Source organism: Onychostruthus taczanowskii, unplaced genomic scaffold (genome assembly GCF_017590055.1).
Source record: "Onychostruthus taczanowskii isolate IOZ18803 unplaced genomic scaffold, ASM1759005v1 scaffold88, whole genome shotgun sequence".
Taxonomy (NCBI): Eukaryota; Metazoa; Chordata; class Aves; order Passeriformes; family Passeridae; genus Onychostruthus; species Onychostruthus taczanowskii.
Window position 1 is genome coordinate 2,950,428 of NW_024506773.1, and position 20,528 is coordinate 2,970,955.

Below are 20,528 nucleotides of genomic sequence, written 5' to 3' on the forward strand. Positions count from 1 at the left end.
GGACACTGCCAATATGCATTTCAAAACAAAATAAAAAGGAACAGCTTCACTATGCAAAAATAGATGTTGTTATGTCTTTAAATCAAAATTTTCAAAATATATGGCAGTAATTAAAAAGAACTGTAAAAAATTTACATTAAGCTCTAGACGTAAAAAAAAAAAACTCAGAACCCAGAATAAAAATACACAAACACATAATTCCGTTCACATACCTGTTTATAAACATTAAGATGTCATAAACACGATTAAAAAATATAAATGGTATATACACACAAAAATTTTAACTCTGTAAGTGGAACTTCTCATAGCTATTAACAGCTATTTCATGGCTATTAACAGATATTTCATAGCTATTACTATCTCATAACAAGAGATAGTAATGCTAGCAGTTAACCTGTAGAATATGCAATTTGCATAAATGCCAAACTTAAACATTTGTGATGGCTTTTAGAAAGGCTTCCACTTATATATCAGCAAAAATGCATTTTAGACTTAAAAAAACCCCACAAACTTACTCGGTATACAGAAATTCAAGGTGTAAAAATTAAAATGAAAATTTCTTCTATTACTACATGGAGTGCAATGACTTTAGGAAAAAAAACATTTTTAAATATCTGGCTGTCTGTGCTTTATAAAATACACCCACCCAAGCCTGAAGTAAGATAAAAAGTTTACCGCATTAGTTCGCTGATCCCAATCATGTTTGTCATCTGAGAGAATTTCCCTGATTTTGTTCAACGTTTCTTCAAGTTCTCGACTAGAATAGATCTGAAGTATAAAAATAAAAATATCAGAAAGTTCATATGGTTAATATCCCAGGTAATGTGATGAAGAAAAATAGCTTGAGAAGAATGAAAACATGATTCTAATCCCACCAATCTTATCCCCCAAGTTCCAGAGATCTGTGTAAGAGTTATAAATGGGCATTTTAAGACCAATCTGTAAGGATATCACTGAGTAATGAATATTCATTAAAAAAAAAAAGGCTGAAAAAGCAGCATTTTCCTTTCCTTTTATCTTATCACAAAGACTTGACCCTTCACCTTTGTGATGAGCTAATCACATCCACAATTTCATTAACTTCACTTAAAAAAATAAATAATTCAAGAGGAGCAGAGATTTTAGATAATCTGCTGCAATATAATTGAAACTCGGTTTCATTTTCATATTCTTAGAATGAAACTCAACTTACACTTCAACTCATTGCAACTCTTTTGGAGCTGGGAAACTCTGGGGAACTAACTGGGCTGTGAGAACACTGAATTACAATTGGTCTGAAAAATTTAATTAAAAGCATTCCATAGCTTCTCTATGTATTGCTACCTTAAGACTATCATTTAGTAACTTATACAGTCAGTAAATAAATATAAGAAGCCACCTCTAGTCAAAATTCTCACTATACAGTAAGACCACCAATACTGAAGCCTGAACATGCTAATCATGCAACAGACACTATTCATATAAATGAATTAATGTCTTTATTGAACTGTAAATGTACAAAAACAGATTTTTAAAGAAGAAAGGAATAAAAAACCTACTAATGAAAAAATATTTTCAAATTAACTGATTTCACTTCTATTTTCCTGGACATAATTCAAAGATGCTTTTTTCTGCTTCCACTGCATACACCAAATTTCAAGGTTTTTTTCCCTTCAGACTGAGAATAAGTTCAAGAGAATATGAAGCAAATTACTAAGCACAAAGTTAATCTGGCCAAGGTCTTTTTTGTTTTGTGTTGGATTTGGTTTGTTTTGTTTTTGTTTTGTTTGTTTGTTTTATAAAATATCTTCAGCTAAACATTTCCAGTTTTTTGGATCAGAAGTTTTTTTACGTAATCACATTAGGCAAAACTCACTGGCCCATACACAAGCACCTGACACCACCTGAGACACCTTCAAGACACAAGGCTGGAAGATGTGAGTGAGGACTTGAAGGAAACTCACCTTTCTACAGTGAAAGCTGGACACCAGCATGAGAACTTATGTAGCACCTAAACAGCAGGGCCTGATGTTCCCTTATTATTTAAGACACGATTTTTGTATGTGCAAGAGCACACAGAGGAAACAAGGGCCAGTTGTTAGGACACCTTGTTTTGCCTGAACTGGTTAAGAGCTGTGTCTCTTGGACACACTGCTCTAGCATGTGTATATGCATCTTTGATCTTACTGTTAAAACGATGCCATGTCTTTCTTCTGTTCTGCAGTTATGTTCAATGATTATTTTCTTTACAATATCTTTATTTCCCAGGCATCTTCAAATTACTGTAAGGGTTATTTTAAATACAATGTAGTTTTCCACTTTTCCTGAGCACATCAAATTAATTTAACTTACAAAAGATATGGAACCTTAACTCTATTGACATCTACTCTTTTTCCAACACTTGGAACAGAATATGGTTATGGAGGTACGCATGCTTTTTTATTTCATGCTGGAATATGGAGGAGGTGAAAGACATCACAGCTCTAAAACACCTTCATACTGGATTTCCAGAATAAACAGGGTAGGAACCTTTTCAGAAACAGATTAATTAGTAGACCCAGACCAGCTTCACTATAAGGTGGAAAACAATTTCTGAATATACTTTCCCAATGAAAGTGAGATTTTTATTACCATGGAGCTGTGTGAGCTCTTCCAGGATACAGTGTGGAAGCAGCTTTGCACTCCTATACAGGAGACATGACTGAATCCATAAAAACCAGAAAGCCATTCCTCACGATTACGGTTTGCTTCACTGGAAGTCACTAAACATCTGATGTACAACTTACTTAAAATGAACAAATGACTTAATGAAAAATATTGGGTCCAAGTGTAAGATACTTCCTACTCCACCACCCACAAAACTGAACATGAGTTCTGTATCACTGTTTAAGATATTTGTGTATACTGGTAGCCTATTAATGGTTGTTGAACAACCCTAGTGTATTGTAACACGAATTCTGTAAGTACCATACTCTTAAAAAAAAAAAAAAAAGTATTACGTGTGTCTCAGTAAGATTTTTAACAAAATTAATTTCCATTCTGAAAGAAAATTTTTATTTTTCTTTGAAAGTGCAAAGGACTAGTCACTGGTTAACTCAAGATGCAGTTTCATCTTACAGTGACACTTCATGCCATCAGAATTCATGACACAATTCAACCTCCTCAGAATCTCCCTTTACCATAACTCTCTTTGACCTGTCTCCTGCTCAGTTCAGACCTTTAATACACAGAAAGCTCATCCTGCAAGAGGAGAGGCATGAATTTCTTTGCCAACTTAGCATTTCTCTGTGAATTTATCATAAAGCGAGGTGCAACAAGAAGGGAAGCAGGATGATGTCTCTTGGTGGCATCTAACTGAGAACTGTTCCATGCACAGTCAAATCTCAGTCTGAAGTCAATGTACAAAAACTTTTTGCAAGCTGTTTCATTAAGTCAATCCCAAAAATATGCCTTTTTTGTTGTCAGCCTCTGTGTCATAAGAGACTACGTTATACAGTATAGTTACTGTTGCAAGACTAAAACATGCTGGGCACCAGGCAAACAGAAGCAACCTGTAACACAGGTTAATGTCTACCCTAATAGCATTTCCAGGCAAAGAACTGAATTTTTTCTTTAATTACCTGGCACAAATAGAACAGGACTTAGGAATATTCAAAATGGTATTGCAGTGTAGAATTTAATAAGTGGTATAATTTTATTTTGTCATCAAATGAAAACCATAATTCCACTGAAAAATCCCGTATTTTCAACGTTGTACATACCTACCTTAATTTCACAGGAATAAAAGGCAGTATTTTAATAATTTGTTTTCTCCCTGCCCTCAATTCATTACACTTTTAGGAGGCCAAGATGAAATTATGTGTTCAGCCAATGACATAATGTATTTTTTGCTCACAAGCTCCCACATCAGACTTTATAAAAAGAACTGAACTTGTTTTCAAACCAATTTTAGCTATTAATGGGAGTTACTCCTAATAAATCAAACACAGAATTTTCTTCTGTTTCAGCAACAGCTTAAGTTGTAAAAACAGTATGGTTGTAACCTTGAATACGAGGGCACAATCCTGTCACTGCAGTACTTTTTGGCACACAGATCCATTAGACTACATCTAAAAATCACCCATCTTCATAAACTGCTGCTATCTGTTAGAGGGCAACATAAACATACCTCATAAAAGGCAACTGTAACATCAAAGACAAAAATTAAAAGCTCAAACACAAGAAAGAATAAAAACTATACAGATGAAAGTACTTTCAAGATGGGGATTTAAAAACTGGGTACAAGTAAACAATACGAGATTTCTAAAAAAAGATGAGCAGTCACATGAACAGCTTACTGGAAAGTCAGATCTACCTTTGGAGAGTTTTAAGGATGATTTAAAACATACCCACACGGTAAGTAACCTCAATTTATGTGATTAATTTAAATGCACTTAATCTTGATCCAGAATTGAATCTGGTTTTCCCTTCTTACTTTCATTGAAGCCACTACTCAAACCCATAAATGTAATGAAAACAGAAGAGAGACAGGAATGGGACCAGTAACATCTAAACAACTCTCTCTCCTCATGCTGTCCTTTGCTTTCAGGATAATTTGGTAAACTACAGCTCATAAACATTCTTTCTTCACAAGTCTAACAGAGACATTTCCCACTTCCTTAGTAATTAACATGGTTGCAGAACATGAAATCTGCTTTGGTTTTCTTTTTCTGAAAGATCAGAGACTGTCCACAACCAGAAGCATGAAGTTGGCCAAGAAGTCATTATTCCTAAGGACGCTAAAAAAAAAAAAAATCGTGTTTTTTTTCTTGCATGCTCATCCATGAAACAAGTAGGTAATTTTGGAGTCAGCTACACATTTCTCTCCTGCCTCCCCACCTCAGCTTGTGGGAGATTACTAAAGACAAATGTCTTTCTCCTGCATCTTCTGCAGTTTAGAGAATGACCTGCCTTCCTAGGCCATTTGGCAGTCAGGCAGAAAATAACATGTGTTTGTCTATGGCCTGTGGTCATCCCAGTTTTGCTCCTTCAGTGTTACCAACCAGCCTGAGTAACTAGAGAACTTTGTGCTTGGGACTGCACACACTAAGGCACTGAACTACAAGCATCACGTTCTCTGTTCTGTGGAACATGGCTCTGTTCAACATAACAGGGATAAACAATATTAAGAGCAGCATGTTTTTATCCTCCGAAGAATTCTTAACACAGTCTGAAGAGGCAAAGATACATAAAGATCTTACAGTGTTAGACAAAGACTTCCTTGATGTGACAGGGATCATGGAGATTGAGTGCTCTCTCATGAAAGCAGACAGTACTGCTGCCTGCAGAAGCAGATCTAACAAATAACTATGCTTGGGAAATAAAAATAGAACTGAAGTACACATCAAGAAAGGGGAGTATTACAAAATCATTCTGTCATTTGGGAACTATGGCTTACTGAGACTTTGGTTGTGTTCCACACCTCAGCTGCTCAAGAAAAACTTATGAATAACAGCCCTTGTATGCTACACACATATTAAATGACTCAACTATGTGAAAATATCAAATACATGCAATTCCCACACTAAAAGAATAGAAATTCAAATCCAATATTTTAATTAAGAACTCAGAATCCAACAAGTTCATTAGTATGAAAACAAGGCACTAGATTAATATTTTTAAAGTATTACTACAATAAGGACATGTATACCAGACACACATCATTACAGTTCAGGCAAATTTGAAAATACAATTCTTGCTGTTTAAATTATTTGCATATATTATTATTACACCTTGAAACTGTAGCCCTAAACTTCCCCAACATCATGTTAATCTTCTTAAAACATCCAATTATTTTCACTAGTTCTCTGAAAAAGTTTGAGAAAAGCAATAAAGCATTTTAGCCAAAACACAATGTGGTAATAATTAGCAAGACAGTAAAGAAAAGTGACACTTTTTTTGGTAACTCCTGGAAAAATATAAAGAGCTTTCCATGGAGACTTGAAGGTCAGAAAGAGGGAAAAGTAATGATGCTTGCTTAGAACAATGTAAAATTATGTAAATTTTAAAAGCAGGTTAACCTATTATTGCAAATAACACATTTCTGAAGACAAACATGAATATACATAGCATCTTACCTGTACAGTAGGAACATCTGTAAATGCCTTAATAAAATCATCCTCATCCACAGCCCCAGCTCCTCCTTCTTTAGACGAACCTAAATAAACATAAAATACTGTTAAACAGGATATAAAAACATCAAGGTTTGAAATCTCTTACAACTATCTTTCACCATATCTACTTTCAAACATTTAATATATCTTACAAAAATGATTCATTTTTGTGTAGTATTGTATATTGTGCGTAGAATCACAAGACCTTGAACTCCCACTTCACCATAAGAAAAAAAATGACCTTTTCTTTACCCAAAATGAACAATTCCAAGTAATTTCCAATTTGACAAATTTAATGGCATCATAATTTTTATTTTTGTGTCTAACTGGAAACATGTTTTGTATAACAATCCTCTAGTAGCTGTTTGCATTCAATTCTGAGAACAAAAATGTTCTAAAATAAAGCCCCATATTTCAAATTATTTACCAGACCAAGAGCTATTCATCACTAAATTGAATTCCTCAGGATGAATTTTCATCTTAACATATGTGCCTTAAGTAATCAACCCTGAAAGTCTGGAGGTTGATTTTTGTCTTTTTCAGTATTCTCATGTGGAGCTAAGAAGTGCGAGGTACATTTCCTAGTCTTAAGGTTACAAGAACTTCAACAACAAAAGAAAAGATACAGTGAGGACAACTTACACTGGAGCACAATCTGAACTTCAGTGACCTTGTTTTCAAACCATTCGTGATGGAACTATTCTCACATGACAGCCAAAGATATCCAGCAGAAGGACCAGGGAAGAATACTGACAGGTAACCGCCTGCCGGTTTCACCCTGGCATACCTTGCAAATTTCATTAATATCTTGTCTTAGAAGCTAAGACAACTCTAAGCAAGAAAACTATTTGAAAACAACGTCTGGATTTTGCTTTCCTGAAAAAAACTCAGGTTATCAGGAAAGCCCCCTTTTTTAAAAGAAATGAGCTCAAGTTTGCTATCAAAACAAAGAACAAGGTCATCAATCTGGGCTATGCTACAAGTCAAGAACTCCAAGCACAAGGTGAAGCTTGGCAGAATCCTAAAATATCTTCAATAATTGCATCAGGAAGGCAATACGACCAAACATATTAACCACATGGAATCAGTCCAGTTGAACATCTCCTTTCTGAAAGGAAAAACATAATCTGTCATAGCAAATGAGTATTTGGGAACAAGTGCCTCTTTCAGAGCGAGGCCTACAGGAGAGATGGCAGAATGTCCTCCCTAACCGGCAGAATAAAATGGAGGCATGACACAGAGAAGACACATATTTTACTAACTTCAGAACAAACAAAAACCATGAAGAAAAAGCATTTAAGAGGCTGAATGGTCAACCAGAACAAAAAGCTAGGAATTCGTGATGAATCAAATGTTTGGTAGCTACACTCTAAGAACCATGGTTTACAGTCCCTGATCTCTTAATTCTAGTGAAGGAAACTATGTCTGCTGTGTCTGTATACATGTACAGTTTGGAAGCACAAGGGTGCACTACTACTACAAATTTGGTGGCAAACTTAATAGATCTCAACACTGCTGTGCAGAACAAAGACCTCTTACATACCTTTGTGGCTCATTAGTGTAAAACCACAGAATCTGGACGCAGTACCTGCAGTATGATATAGGAACATCTAATAGATTTTGAGTGCTTATCTCAGAGATGCTGTAAAGAGATGCTGTATACAATACATTTCAACGTGTGTATCTCTAACACCATCTGTCACAATTACCAGTGGCAGCCAGAAGAGAAAAAAGAAATTATAACCACCTATTTCTTCTCCTTCCAGAGAGTAAAGGGAACAAACCCTTCCAAAAACTAAATGACTATTTGACCAGCTAAAGAAAAATGAAGAGGGAAAAATTCATTTACATCCAGAACACACCCTTCCACCACACAAACTTGTACAGCTCTTCAAAGGGAGAATATCCTTGTCAGAGCAGAATTTTGTGGAGAGACACCTTGAAATAAGTAATTTGGCCCAGAGGCACCACGTTAAAGTAGGTGGTACAAACAGCTACTTACATGCTCAGATCATAACCTCATTTGTTTGTCCACAAATACTCTGACATTTAAGAAAGTCTCATAGAAACTAAACAGTCAATATACAATACCTACTTTAGAAAAGTAAATAGAAAAGTAAGGTTATAAAAGTTCTCTATTATTATTCAGTTACATAAATACACAAACACCTATGCTAACACAGGGAAAAAAGTACTTAGCATTCCCATCCTTTACTTACCTATTTTTTTTCCCTAGGGAATAAACTAGAGAAACATCACAAATTGACACATATAGGCCATGAACACTAAAAAATTTAGAAAAATGTTTGGGTTTCAAATATTTCTAGTTCACTGCCGTACACCATAAAGATTAAAAGAAGATGAAGTTGCCCTTGCTAAGTAAGTAGATGCTGTCACCTTCAGTCTGCCCTAAAGTATCACTTTTGAAATTAGGAAACAGCATGTGTTACATGACAGATATTTCCATCACCTAAACATCATCTAGTAATTCATCCTGAGCAGTAAGGTAAAAATCCTTTATCCAAGGAATGAGAATTTTTTACTTCAAAAAGAGAAAGAGGAGGGACAGACTACTATTTAAAATCCATCTGATATAGCCCAGACACAGAGAACTTTCCATCTTCCTGAGTTTCAACAATTAGCTCACATATAAAAAACAATTTTCTTTTAAATTAATACTCTGCAAAAGTTGTTTCATTACCTCGTTGACTGATAAAAAAAACCCCAACATTATGTGGTTCAAAGTTATCTGTAAACCACATTTCATTTCTATTTCACTGATCGTTCTCTTCAACTGCATGATGGCATGTGCATATCAGAACAAAGTATGAAGTAGCTTCTCTTCATATAGTATAGAAATCACAAGTCTACATTGCCTAAAGAGGAAAACTACTGCTCAATTTTTCCCTTCCCCTTCCAATCTCTAAGTATTTTTACCAATTCTGTTTACCAAGTCACTTTTTCTGTAGAGACAATCAAAAAATGACAGAACTCCACCTGCTGTTTCCCAATTCAGGAGAAAGTATTTTACTGTGCTAACAAGATACATAACAGTCATACACATGCAGATGCCTTCAAAGGATCTCTGATGCTTTTGTAAGGCTTGACTGTCCTCCACAAAAGCAACACCAGAGCTTTACTAAATTCTCAATTCAGACAGTGCTGCCTCCAGACCCCAAACGGATACATCTGACAGAGTACACATATAAGCTGTTTTGTTGCTTACCTTCTCAGACCCAGCTTGTGATTACAAATTTCTTATATCTCTCTCTAGTATTAATTCCTTCCACTGAACAGTGCATGTTCAAGGCTCCCCACGGAACACACAGTCCTCTGACCAAATAGGGACAAGTTCAGCTACTGCATTCCTAAAGGCAAGAACACTATAAACAATTCTAGGGGGTTTTAACCCCACTGCATTTTTAACATCTTTAAGTGCTCAGCACACAGCTAAAATTCAGAGTCTCATCAGCTGGGTAATTATATTACCCTGTTTTTGGACTTGAATCCAATTGAGCTTTTTTTTCAGCTGAGACCCAGAAGAAAAAATTCTCTCATGGAGAGGACTAAAAATACACGCAAGACATTTATCTACATTGTTTGTTAGTTTTCATTCCTAACCTTTACTTTTTCTTATCCTTCAAGCCTTCCAGTTAGACAGACTCACAGAGAGCCCTGGAAGCCTCAGTTCCACTTCAGGAAACTGTTGAGAATATACCAAACATAACAGACAGACTTGAAATGGAAGCATAACACAGCACCTGAAGCTCCTCTTAGTTTTATAGTGGAGTGATGGGGGGTTTTGATAGGTTTCTCTTTTTTTTGTGTGTGCCTCTTCAGGTTTGTTTTGTTTTTTAAACTGAAGTTCAGTGAGTCTGGAAATAGAGGCAAAAAAAAATCCCTCACTTCCTGCAGACTGCTAACAGAGATGACACTTTCCTGAGTTAAACGTAAAGATTTCTAACACTTTGCAAGGCCCTAGGAGTCTTTTTTCGGAAGAAGGTTTATTCCAGTCATAAAGCTGAGTTCAGCACTGAGAATAACTCAACACCAGAAAGGGTACTGTATGCAAGCAAGGGAATTACCCAGCCTTCTGTGAAATCAATGTTTTCACCCAGGAGTTAATTCCTGTGGTTGAGTTCTTCCCCTCTTCAGACTAAAACACTTGAAATACTTCCAGTATATCACAGCTTTGGAATGTTCACTTGCACTACTGCCTTGATGTTCTCCCCAGTATTATCTACAAATCTGTACATCATGGGATGACAAAACAATATGGAAGAAGAAAGATGCTGAATGTGATTTTGGACTTGTACTCCTGTTTTGAAAAAGAGAACTGCTTATTCAAAGCATGCCTGACTGTTAAATGAAATACGTAAGTGCTGGCCTAGAAGTACAAAAAAATTTGCTCCATTTTTATTTGGTAGCAGGCCTTTGTAAGTCAAATTCTTTTTTTTTTTTTTTCTACTTTCATAAGTCTTTTGACAAAAATTTCAGAACAAAAAATTTCCCTGTGAAAAAAGGGAATTTCAGGAGTAGCAACTTAGGAGAAACAAACACTCTCAAACTCTGTTTCACTTTTTGTTCCTAAACCCTTTTTTCAAAATATTTCCGTAAAAAAATTTAACTATTTTCTGATACAACATGCATCACAATTTAACACTAGTAAACTCTGAAAGGGATACTGTTTCTCAGATGTCTTTTTTCTCTCAGAAATCTCTTAACTGTAGGCAATAACTATCTGCCTTAAGAACATATCTACAGTAAAATGATGGGGAGTACAGGGGATTTTTTTTCTGAAAGACAACAAAACGTTATGCCTTTGTCCCAGCTTCATTTTTTATCTATCCGAGACTGAAGCAAAAGATGCAGTTCATTCTGGACTGAAAGAAAAAACTACTGTTACCCTTTTGGCCTTATAGGTTAATAAACAATCAGCTGTAAGTTAGGAACAGACAGCAGCTTCAGCTCTGCGTGGGATAAATGGCCAGGATAAGCTCAAATACTTACTCAGCTTTTCATATAATAGGTTAACTGGCAACTCCCACTCAATCCTACTGACCTCTCTCATTCTAGCACTGGTACAGCTGAGCACTAAGTCACAAAAGGGAGGGACTAAACCAAGAATAAAATAAACTGGCCAAGATGAATAGTTTCACTGAGCAAGTTCCCTAGTCTGCCTCACTGTGGGGCCATACAAACACCAAGGCAGCACAATCCAGCGGCTGACTCAGGACACAAATGAGTTAGAGAAGACAGGGAAGGAAACTAGCCCAGGCATCTTAAAAAAGTACAGCTGCTCAAAGTCTAAGTATAGGCTGAGGGGAATAGAGCAACACCTAAACAAAATGAACCCAAGGAAGGACAACTGCAGAAGCTACATGGCAAAATGGACAGCCTCTCTCACAAGACATGGAGTGGAGTGGATCGAAGGAAAGTGCTGATACCAAAGATAAACAAACAAACAAGCCAATGCACACACAGAAGCTATAAATAATAGATGACAACCCTATCAATGACAAAGACACAAGACCTAATTGTTTCTTCCGCATGGTACTTGCAATAATAACCACATTCTACTCCCAGCCATAGTGGGCAGATGTTGCAAAGGTCATATTTAATTCTTTCAATGTATATTGTGTTGTCTGTTAGTCTCTGTAATTGGGATTTTTCCCAAATCTCCTGAAGCTCTCAGTCTTTGTAAAATCTACTAGTTTATCCTTGGGTCAGGCCTTATTATTTAAAGTGGTATCTGCTGGGGGCCAGGGAAGGAAATTTTCAGCGCTTCATAATCTGAATTACAACCTCTGAGATGGCAAGGGTGACTCTGATACTGTACAGACCCTCCTGTACAGACCGATCTCAATCTCAGTAACTCAGTAAGGACTCTCTTTATCTTTCCAGGTATCATAAGATTATAAAAATAGTCTAGAATAGCACCTTTTCATAAGTCTCGTTCTGTAAAACAGGAATCAAATGTTCAGAAAAGTGGCTGGAGACTGAGAAGTTTTGAAAATTCCCTTCAGGTTTTAAACTACTGAGTTATCTAAAGCTATTTGATATACTGTGCATAGATACCTTGCTGTATTAACAGATTCGAACATTCTAAATGTTCTTATTCCCATGTTTGAAAAACTGACCTGCGAACTTCAACTGACGAATTTAAATAAAACTTCCCATAAAACTAGCAAATAAGTATCCTTCAGTCTCAAGTATCTGTATGAAGCACAAATTCTTTCATCTTTGGGTGATTGAGAATCACTCAGTATATAGATGCTTTCATCATACTTGCTTAAGTTAGGAAAACATTTGAGAGCAACAAAGCAGCAGCAGTTGCTCAAGTAAAAGCTACTTGGATTAACATTAGACAAGGGATTTTTTTTATGGACAAGAACCATAGTTTCAGATAATTACACTGGTAAATCCTATAGGATGGATATAATTAGACCAACTCAGATAAAATTAAGCAGTAAGTAAGATAAAATTAAGTAACTTGTACTGTCAGCATCACTTACTGCCTTTGCCATGCAAGTTAAGAAACAGATCATGCTGCTAGTAACTGCCACATCTCTGCCAATAAAACTTTGGGGAAGACCAAACTATGAAGAGCTGCAGAGATTTCAGCTTAGAAGTTTTCATCAACTGAATTTCAGCTGCCTTGTGTCCATTTCCTGAGAAAACAGCAACTGCATCTGCAAACAAGTAACTCCCCATTCTCCAAAACCTCTCTGTTATTATAAACTTCTGCAAGCACAAACCTTGTCTACCAGGGAAACCTCACAAACAGAACTTCATTGGGAGATTAACTTACTGGGTTGCTCAACACATTTGTCTTATGGTAGTTATTACCTGCATAAAGGGAAACAGGAGAGTGAGAGAAGAGCAAAAGGAACCTGTACCAGTCTCATGGGCCCCTGCAGTTCGTGATTCAGTAACTTAGCCTAAAATGCCTCTGACTGAAGCTGAACTACCTTTGACTAAGACACCCAGGCAGGCATATCAGCAAACCTGTTCAGTTGTTCCAACACAAGCCACCAGAGTTTTTGAAATTAATTTCAGAAAAATGTTTTTAAATCATCAGATACAATACTACACCCAAACAAACCTCTTTTTTTTTCCTCTAGCATCTCCATTGGCAAAGCCTTCCTGTTGTTTTTAACAAGCTTAGAAAACAATTTGAGTGACTAAGCAGAATAGAAAAACATTCACTAGAAAGCCCACTTTAAGGAAACTGACAGATGAATTCTGTCATGTTCAGCCCTGGTGACTGACATTCACTCTGTACTGACTTGTCCACCCCACTTCCTCCAATGCCAAAAGTCATAATCCCTGAGGCATCCAGAAAGCCATTCAAACTCGAACAGCAGCATAAACTGAACAAAACAGCACAGTATCTTGAAATACCTTTACAATACCTTGTATTCCTTACTTTATCTGCCTTTGTTAGACACAGTTAGAGAACTTCCCAAGACAACCCACCTGTACTGCGCCTGTTCCATTAGAACATTCCTCCTACATGCCAGAGACATTGCTCATGAACACAAGTTTCCACCCAACAAGTGAGTGTGCTGTCTCTGAGGGCTGAGATGCTAAGCAGATCTCTCCATACAATTATACACCCCATGAGAGAATAGGAGCAGGAGGAACAAACAGAAATTAGGAGTGAGCTGCACTTAGAAGGAAGAAAGTGGTGCCAGGTTTTCAACTATTAGGATAGCACATCTCAGGCTTTGAGGTGTGACATGTTAATCAGGTACAAATACAGGACTCCTGTACTAAGAGGAAGCACAAAATAATTCTTAGTTGGACTGAAGATGACAGCACCAGAACGCATACAGTAAAATTTGAAGCTGCTCTTGAGCGTGCAAATTCCTTTGGAATTATGTATTGAATATAACATGCTTCAAGAAACTTAGTCAGTAATGTCTGAAGCTGATTCTTAACGCTGAATGCATAGTTTCAACAAGTTTAGCCTCAATTCCTTTGTATACAGTTTCACAGGTATAAAAGATTAAGAATCTTTTATAATCTTAATAATCATAGCTCCTCCCAGACATGCTGTGGCATCAATTCAATTAACAAACATTTACCAAGCACACAGTAAATAAGAATATTATAAAACAAGGAAAATAACAGTGCTATACTGCTAAAGTTTAGATAGCACATATTAGGTAAGACCAAAGCCTGGATGTGGAAGAAGACAAGCAGTTCCATGAGCAGCACAGAGATGCCTGACTTTTTAGGCTTATCTCAAATTGATTAATGTTGGTTTCTACTCAACTGGAAGCTCATGCAGTCATCTTTCAACTCATGCTCAGTGTTCACGCTCCCATGGTAATCTTTCAAAGCACTCATGTATTTCTTTTCTCTACCCACACTCAGTTTTCATAAATAATTAAAAGGACATACATTTGCGACCCAGGTCCATTTGCTCAGTTTCAACAGGTGAGTTTGGAAGTTATGCTATTTTATGAACATGATAGCATTAGTCTTATTTTCAGCTTTTAATGTAACTTCCTAATAACCTATTTACATTTTACTTTAATTTGATCCTAGTTTTACATTTGAATGGGGAAAATTGCACTAATTATTTTACATTACAGAAATTACTGAGAACAAGCAGGAACACAAACAATTGATTTGTACCATCTGTAATTCTGATACCAAAACAGAATGATTTGAGACACTGTGACGTAATAGTTTCAGTAATATAGAATTTTCATTACTGTTGTCAGTGTCCATTTGTGTATTCCACTCTGGAACAATTTAAACAGACACTTCATTAACAACAATCCACACCACCTGTCACCACAAACTACACAATTACCATTTTTACATTTTCTTGATAATACATTTTCATCTTCTAGAAGTTCATTAGGGCAAGATAGACGGTTGAAGTAACTTGACTTTGAAGTGTTGTTTTTTCTCTTGTACTGTAAAAAAACATTTCATTTTTACGTTCCAAAAAAATAATTTCCAACACAGGTGCAAATAATGACATTACAAAAATAATTTCCACTCCCTGCTTCTCTGTTTGAAAGCATATACCTTGTCAAAAGAAATGAAACAGGTTTCTTAAGACTCTTCTCCCACACACCAACACACCACCCTATGAAGAGGAATCACACTTGCTACTCCACAAAGCAGCAATGCAGGAACGTTTTGGAATGGTTGTCTTTGCTTACTCTTCAACACAGTCACAGTGCATAAGGACTCCAAGCGGGAGGGTCAGCTGATTTTAGTCCATCTTCCTCCTCCCTCCTTCCTCTTTTTTTTCTTCTAGACTAACCCACATAGAAATACAAACAAATTGCTTCCCCTTCCTATTGCTTCAAATAATCAGTACTCAGTGTCAGCAGCTAAACAAGGGCTGGGTTGTCTTCCTTATTCTCATCACTGTCTGGTACAACCATGATTGCCACTAAGATGTCTGGGACCAGAACCCCAAGCAAAGATGTCACATGCAGCCTGGGCTACATCTTGTGGTGTTTTTTTATCTCCAGACCTCTTCTTTCATGCTCCACTGGTACTCTCTCCCTATTTTATCCATTTACAAGCTGACTTCCAGACTATGAACCTTTTGAGAAAAGACTGTCTGATATAGTATCGTGTTTATACCAACATAATGAATTGTACAATTTAACTGAAACTTCTAGAAATTTAGTGAAAAACAGGATAATATGAACCATCACTTGGGTGACACACAGAAAACAGAGAGACTAATGAACAGTGTTATGGACACATACACATTTTCTGAAGGCGTACATATAGATGCATGTATATATATATATTCGTAATTTATCATGTTTGTTTTCATTCAGATTCCTTATTAAGGTTAATAGATTCCTTATTAAGGTTAAATTTTCAATCCCCCTGCTGAAGAGAGCTGCAAAGGAAGGTATTTGCTAAAGGAATGGAAACCTCAGTGATTGAACAACTATTTATAATGGTCCAAGGAGAACAAAGCACTGATCGTAGGGAAGGGATCCCTAACCTCAAGTGCCATACAGGGGAATAAACAACAACAAAATCCAGTAACTCTCAGAGAACACAGAAAGCTGTAAGTCCTCCTACCTCCCTGAACTCTGCATTAGGTTAAAATAGCTGCAGTTCATGACCATAGGACTGCAACCCAACAATTCCATGGGCAAGGATCTCTTGGGATGGAAGTTAATTGACATTAACTGTGGGAAAAGGAAGCAAACAGGTATTCTGTAACAAATTCTCTGATTCAGACTCTGATACCCAAGGCTAATCTCTAAGGCTGCTCAGAATGACAAGAAGAGTTTTTAGCTGGGATGTTGAAGAAAAATCCTTGAATTTCACTACCACCTGGAAATCAAAAAGGAAACAAAGTGCCACAGAATGTCAGGGTGCTTTGCTGACTAATATTACCTCAGAGCAGCTTTACGTCATACGAATGACCAGGGTAGAACAAGGAAAACCAAAAAAATCCTAGTTTATTTTATACAACAAATAGAGCACTTTGGAAATCATTTAATGAGGGCTAACAAGAATAACAGAGGAGACATTAATGAACTTCAGAATTCAAATTTTTTTTTTAAAAACCCTTGTGGGCATTGATTATGATGAATTCTTTTGGTTTTTGTACAAGTGAACATAGAACTCTCTTGAGTCTGGAGACAATCGATACAGTGAGCATGAGTCTATCTTATTTCAAGTTCATTCACTAACCTTGTGTATTTACAGTTCCACAATTACTGAAGCCCTTCTAACACAAATGTTTCTTAACTACAGCACCTAGTTCTAATGAGGTTAACTTCAACTGGCTGAGGTTTCACCTATCTTTCAGTCTCACACTTGTTTTATGCAGGGTCTTTTCATTTAAATTTTGTCCTACTAAAGCCTCTAAAGGTTTCAAAATGTCTTCTGCTAGGAAATCAAGCCCAAGAAAGCAAATAAGCACCATTTTAATACTTTTCAACAAAGCCCTGTGTGTCTTATTGAGAAGGGGGGAAAAGCATAATGACAGATTCAAAAACCTAACTTAAAATTTCCTAAAGATGGGAACAGCTTTCTACAGTTCCTTCATGTATGGTGCTACTATAGGTCTCACAGTCTTTTATTGCAAATTGTTCACCTGGTTCAACCAGGCTTTCCAGTTACTTGATTTCTACAGATACATTAGATATGTCAAAGTGTAACAATATCATCAGTGTAAAACAATAACCAGTACATAATACTGCCAGCCCACCAATGTACTAAAGACTAAAAAAATCCCAAGGAAATACAGCTAAAAATACACCATGCAGCATCTTAGTGCTGAAAATGCTGCAAAAAGTATGCAGTTCACCTTGTTTTAAATTACAACACTAAGACTAATGCTCCAGCCCCACACAGAGTTTGGTAAAAAAAATTCAGAAGAAAGTTAACAAAAACTTCTGTCATAATTATATTTCATCAGCAAGCATTTCTTCCAAAGGCCAAATGGCTCTCTTGAAGAATCATCATCTCTCCATTAAATCCATTTTGAAGACTACTGACCTAAACTGACATATTGGGAAAAGAGAGGATGCCAGACTTCCTGTTAAAGGCAGCCTGAGGTTTCCTTCTAACACTTTCATTACATAAAGCTTCCAAATGGTATACAAGAAGGCAATTCCCTAGAAGACTTGGAACAGGGCTTTCACATTTGCAAGAGAACTTGCCAAAGACCTATAAGAGATCTTGAACAGCACAGGGAGAGGAATATAGCTCATTTGGCTGACATGAACTCAAATTCTTTTCTACTGTAAATTGTGGTGTCCCTTACAATTAAAAAGCTGCTTGAGCCATACTGCCAAGAAAAAGCTCCTGAGTATCCAATTTCTGCAAGGGCAGAACAGAGAGTGCACACCCTCAGTAATAAGAAGGCTTTAGAGCAAAGACTTATTTCCAGAGGCTTTACCACCTGAATGAAGAACTGAGAGCAAGTGTATCAGAAGTAAGTAAATCAGCTGCGTGCTTGCTGGCAAAGGTTAACTTGGCAAAGTGTATCGACCATGGAATAAGAAATATGCCAAACAAAGTACCGTCCCATTAAGTGGAAGACCTATCACTTGTCATTCACCACTAACAAGAAGCTCAGTGTCTGAACATCTCCAAGCAGAAAAGCCAGCGGAGAAACAGCCTGCTGGATTCTTTATTCCCAGAGCAGGAAACCACTGTGGCTGGTACTTTTTTGGCAAGCTGTCTTCAGTAGACTTGATCATGCCTGTCAGCAAATCCACAAGTTCTACAAGCCTTCCCATCTCAACTGCCAATAGGAAAAGGTCTGGCACAGTCATTCCTAGCACAAGAAGAGAGAATTGCAGGCTGAGTAGGACACTGCTATTGCTCATGTAAGACCTGTTTTACCTGCCTTCCCGGACAATGATGCTGCACTTCCCGTGCCACCAAAGTACATTTCCTACATTAAAAGGAAAATACCCAAAATCGTGAGAAATTATTTTTTTTAATATCAGATGTATCCTTTCACTTGAACAGCGTATCTGGGCACCCATTTCTTCCTTAAGAACCATCTCCATGATGTATGTAATGAAAAGCCAAGCACACAGGCACCTGAGGTATAATTCAGCAGGTGTCAGCAGGTAAGAAAGCCAGAGGCATGGCTAAGGAGTTAAATTTTCTTAGCCTCAAGACAGGGTAGCCTCAAACCCTTTCTGAACCCAGGGAAAAAAACCTGTACTTTGCCCCCTAAAACTCATAGGAAACTACACCTTTGTCAAGCAACGCTCTATGAAAAGGATCTCTGGGATCCTTTAAAATAAAAAAGGCAGTTTAAATGAATGGAACTTGCAGTAATCTCAGCCTTTGCTCAACACAATTTCTATCTGCACTAAATTCTGCCTGGTCTCAGAAGGCTGAAGAGGAGAAACTGCAGTAAAAACCTGCTTCAACTGCAGGTCACTTACATGACTTTGGAGATTTTTGTGGAAGGGAAATAAAAAGCAACATAGTTAAAGGAGCTGCTCCTAGTTCTTCCTCCAAGGCTGAACTGCAACTTCTGAATAAGGATTAATGGATATTTGAGAGTCAGAGAAAAGGGACAAGCAGGACCAACAGGTGGCAGAAGCACGAGGTGAGCAGTGAAAGCCTGAAATACCCATCCAGTGCTTATGAGGAGAAGGCGAGAAATGGCACACCCACTGACTACTGACTTGGAATGCAGTGGTAAGCACAAGGATTTGGGACTGTAGGATACAGCAGATTCTTACTACATCAGCAAGAGCAAACAACTTCCAGAACTATAAATGTACTCCATGGAGATGGCAATTTTGAGGCTGGAGAAAAATCTTAGGTGTCCTTTAGGCACCTGCAAAATAGATCCTACAGAAACTGGATGTGAAAGAGCATCAAGGTTTTGTTGTAGTCATAAACATGCAGGAAGTCTCCAGATAAAGAGAACAGGATGCCCTAACTGGGCTCTTCAAAGACCATGGCTCTCTGTGGAATAAAGCTTCCTACAACGAGCATTTTGTCCCATAATGACAGTGTGCCTCTAGACACTTCTGTTCTAGCAGTTGTTTCTGACCACTCTCATATGGGACAGTGGATTGCCCAGGCCTCTAGTATGACCTAGTGTCATTGTTTATATGAAGATTATTACAGGAAACTCCTCACTTCTGGAAGAGACTATGACCTTACTGTTTAAGAAATATATTTGCCATCTACACGAATGTTCTTGATTTGACTAGGAGATGCAGGATTTGTAAATACTGTATTAAAATTCTGACTACAGACATCCTACAGAATGAAAAAAGAAGGGAAATAGATGGGTATGTAAACACACCCCAATATTTTCCTCAGTTGAAAGGAGATGGTATAAAGCAAGGAATGACCAAAGTAGTCTGGTTTTGGCATGCTTAATTTTAATTTTTTTTAAAGTGTGGCAATATAGGAAGAAGAGAAAAAACAATGTACTAATTTTTGGGGTTTTAATCTGCTTTACTACTGTATTTTTAGATAAATTGAAAAATCAGTGAGTGGTTATTCTGTTCTTATCTCCCTTCACCTTGTATCTTCATGTTTTTACTGCAGAGCATGTAAAGTGAAAGCCTACATGTAAAAAAAAATACATTAAGAACCATCTATATTTAGTAAAATATTATTAGAAGTCCATATTGAAATAAAGAGGAAACCTAAGCATTCAGTTCTGGTGCTATGTATGTTAGTCTTGCATGCAAAAACCACCATGCTTCAGGTTAAAGAGATCACATTATAATTAGTTATTAATTTATATTTACTCATTTGTAACACTGTGTGCAATAATGACAACAATAACAATTATCAATGAGATAATTTCTTTTATGGAGTCTTTTAGGTGGTATTTTCTGATACTATTCTGATATATATTCCTATCAATTCTCAGTTACACTATGACAGTGTTGATCCAGC

General features: G+C 36.9%; 1 protein-coding gene across 25 annotated transcripts in view; it reads right to left on the reverse strand.

The window, feature by feature from the left end:
• The window catches only part of CLASP2 (cytoplasmic linker associated protein 2), a 144,683-nt gene that overhangs the window by 67,040 nt on the left and 57,115 nt on the right, over nt 1–20,528 (reverse strand). For all 25 annotated transcript variants that reach the window (XM_041425197.1, XM_041425194.1, XM_041425193.1 and 22 more), the window contains 2 exons: nt 6,096–6,175; nt 676–768 (listed from right to left, as the gene is read on the reverse strand). In XM_041425197.1, the coding sequence (XP_041281131.1) occupies nt 676–768; nt 6,096–6,175 (173 nt within the window). The remainder of the gene's footprint in view (nt 1–675; nt 769–6,095; nt 6,176–20,528) is intronic.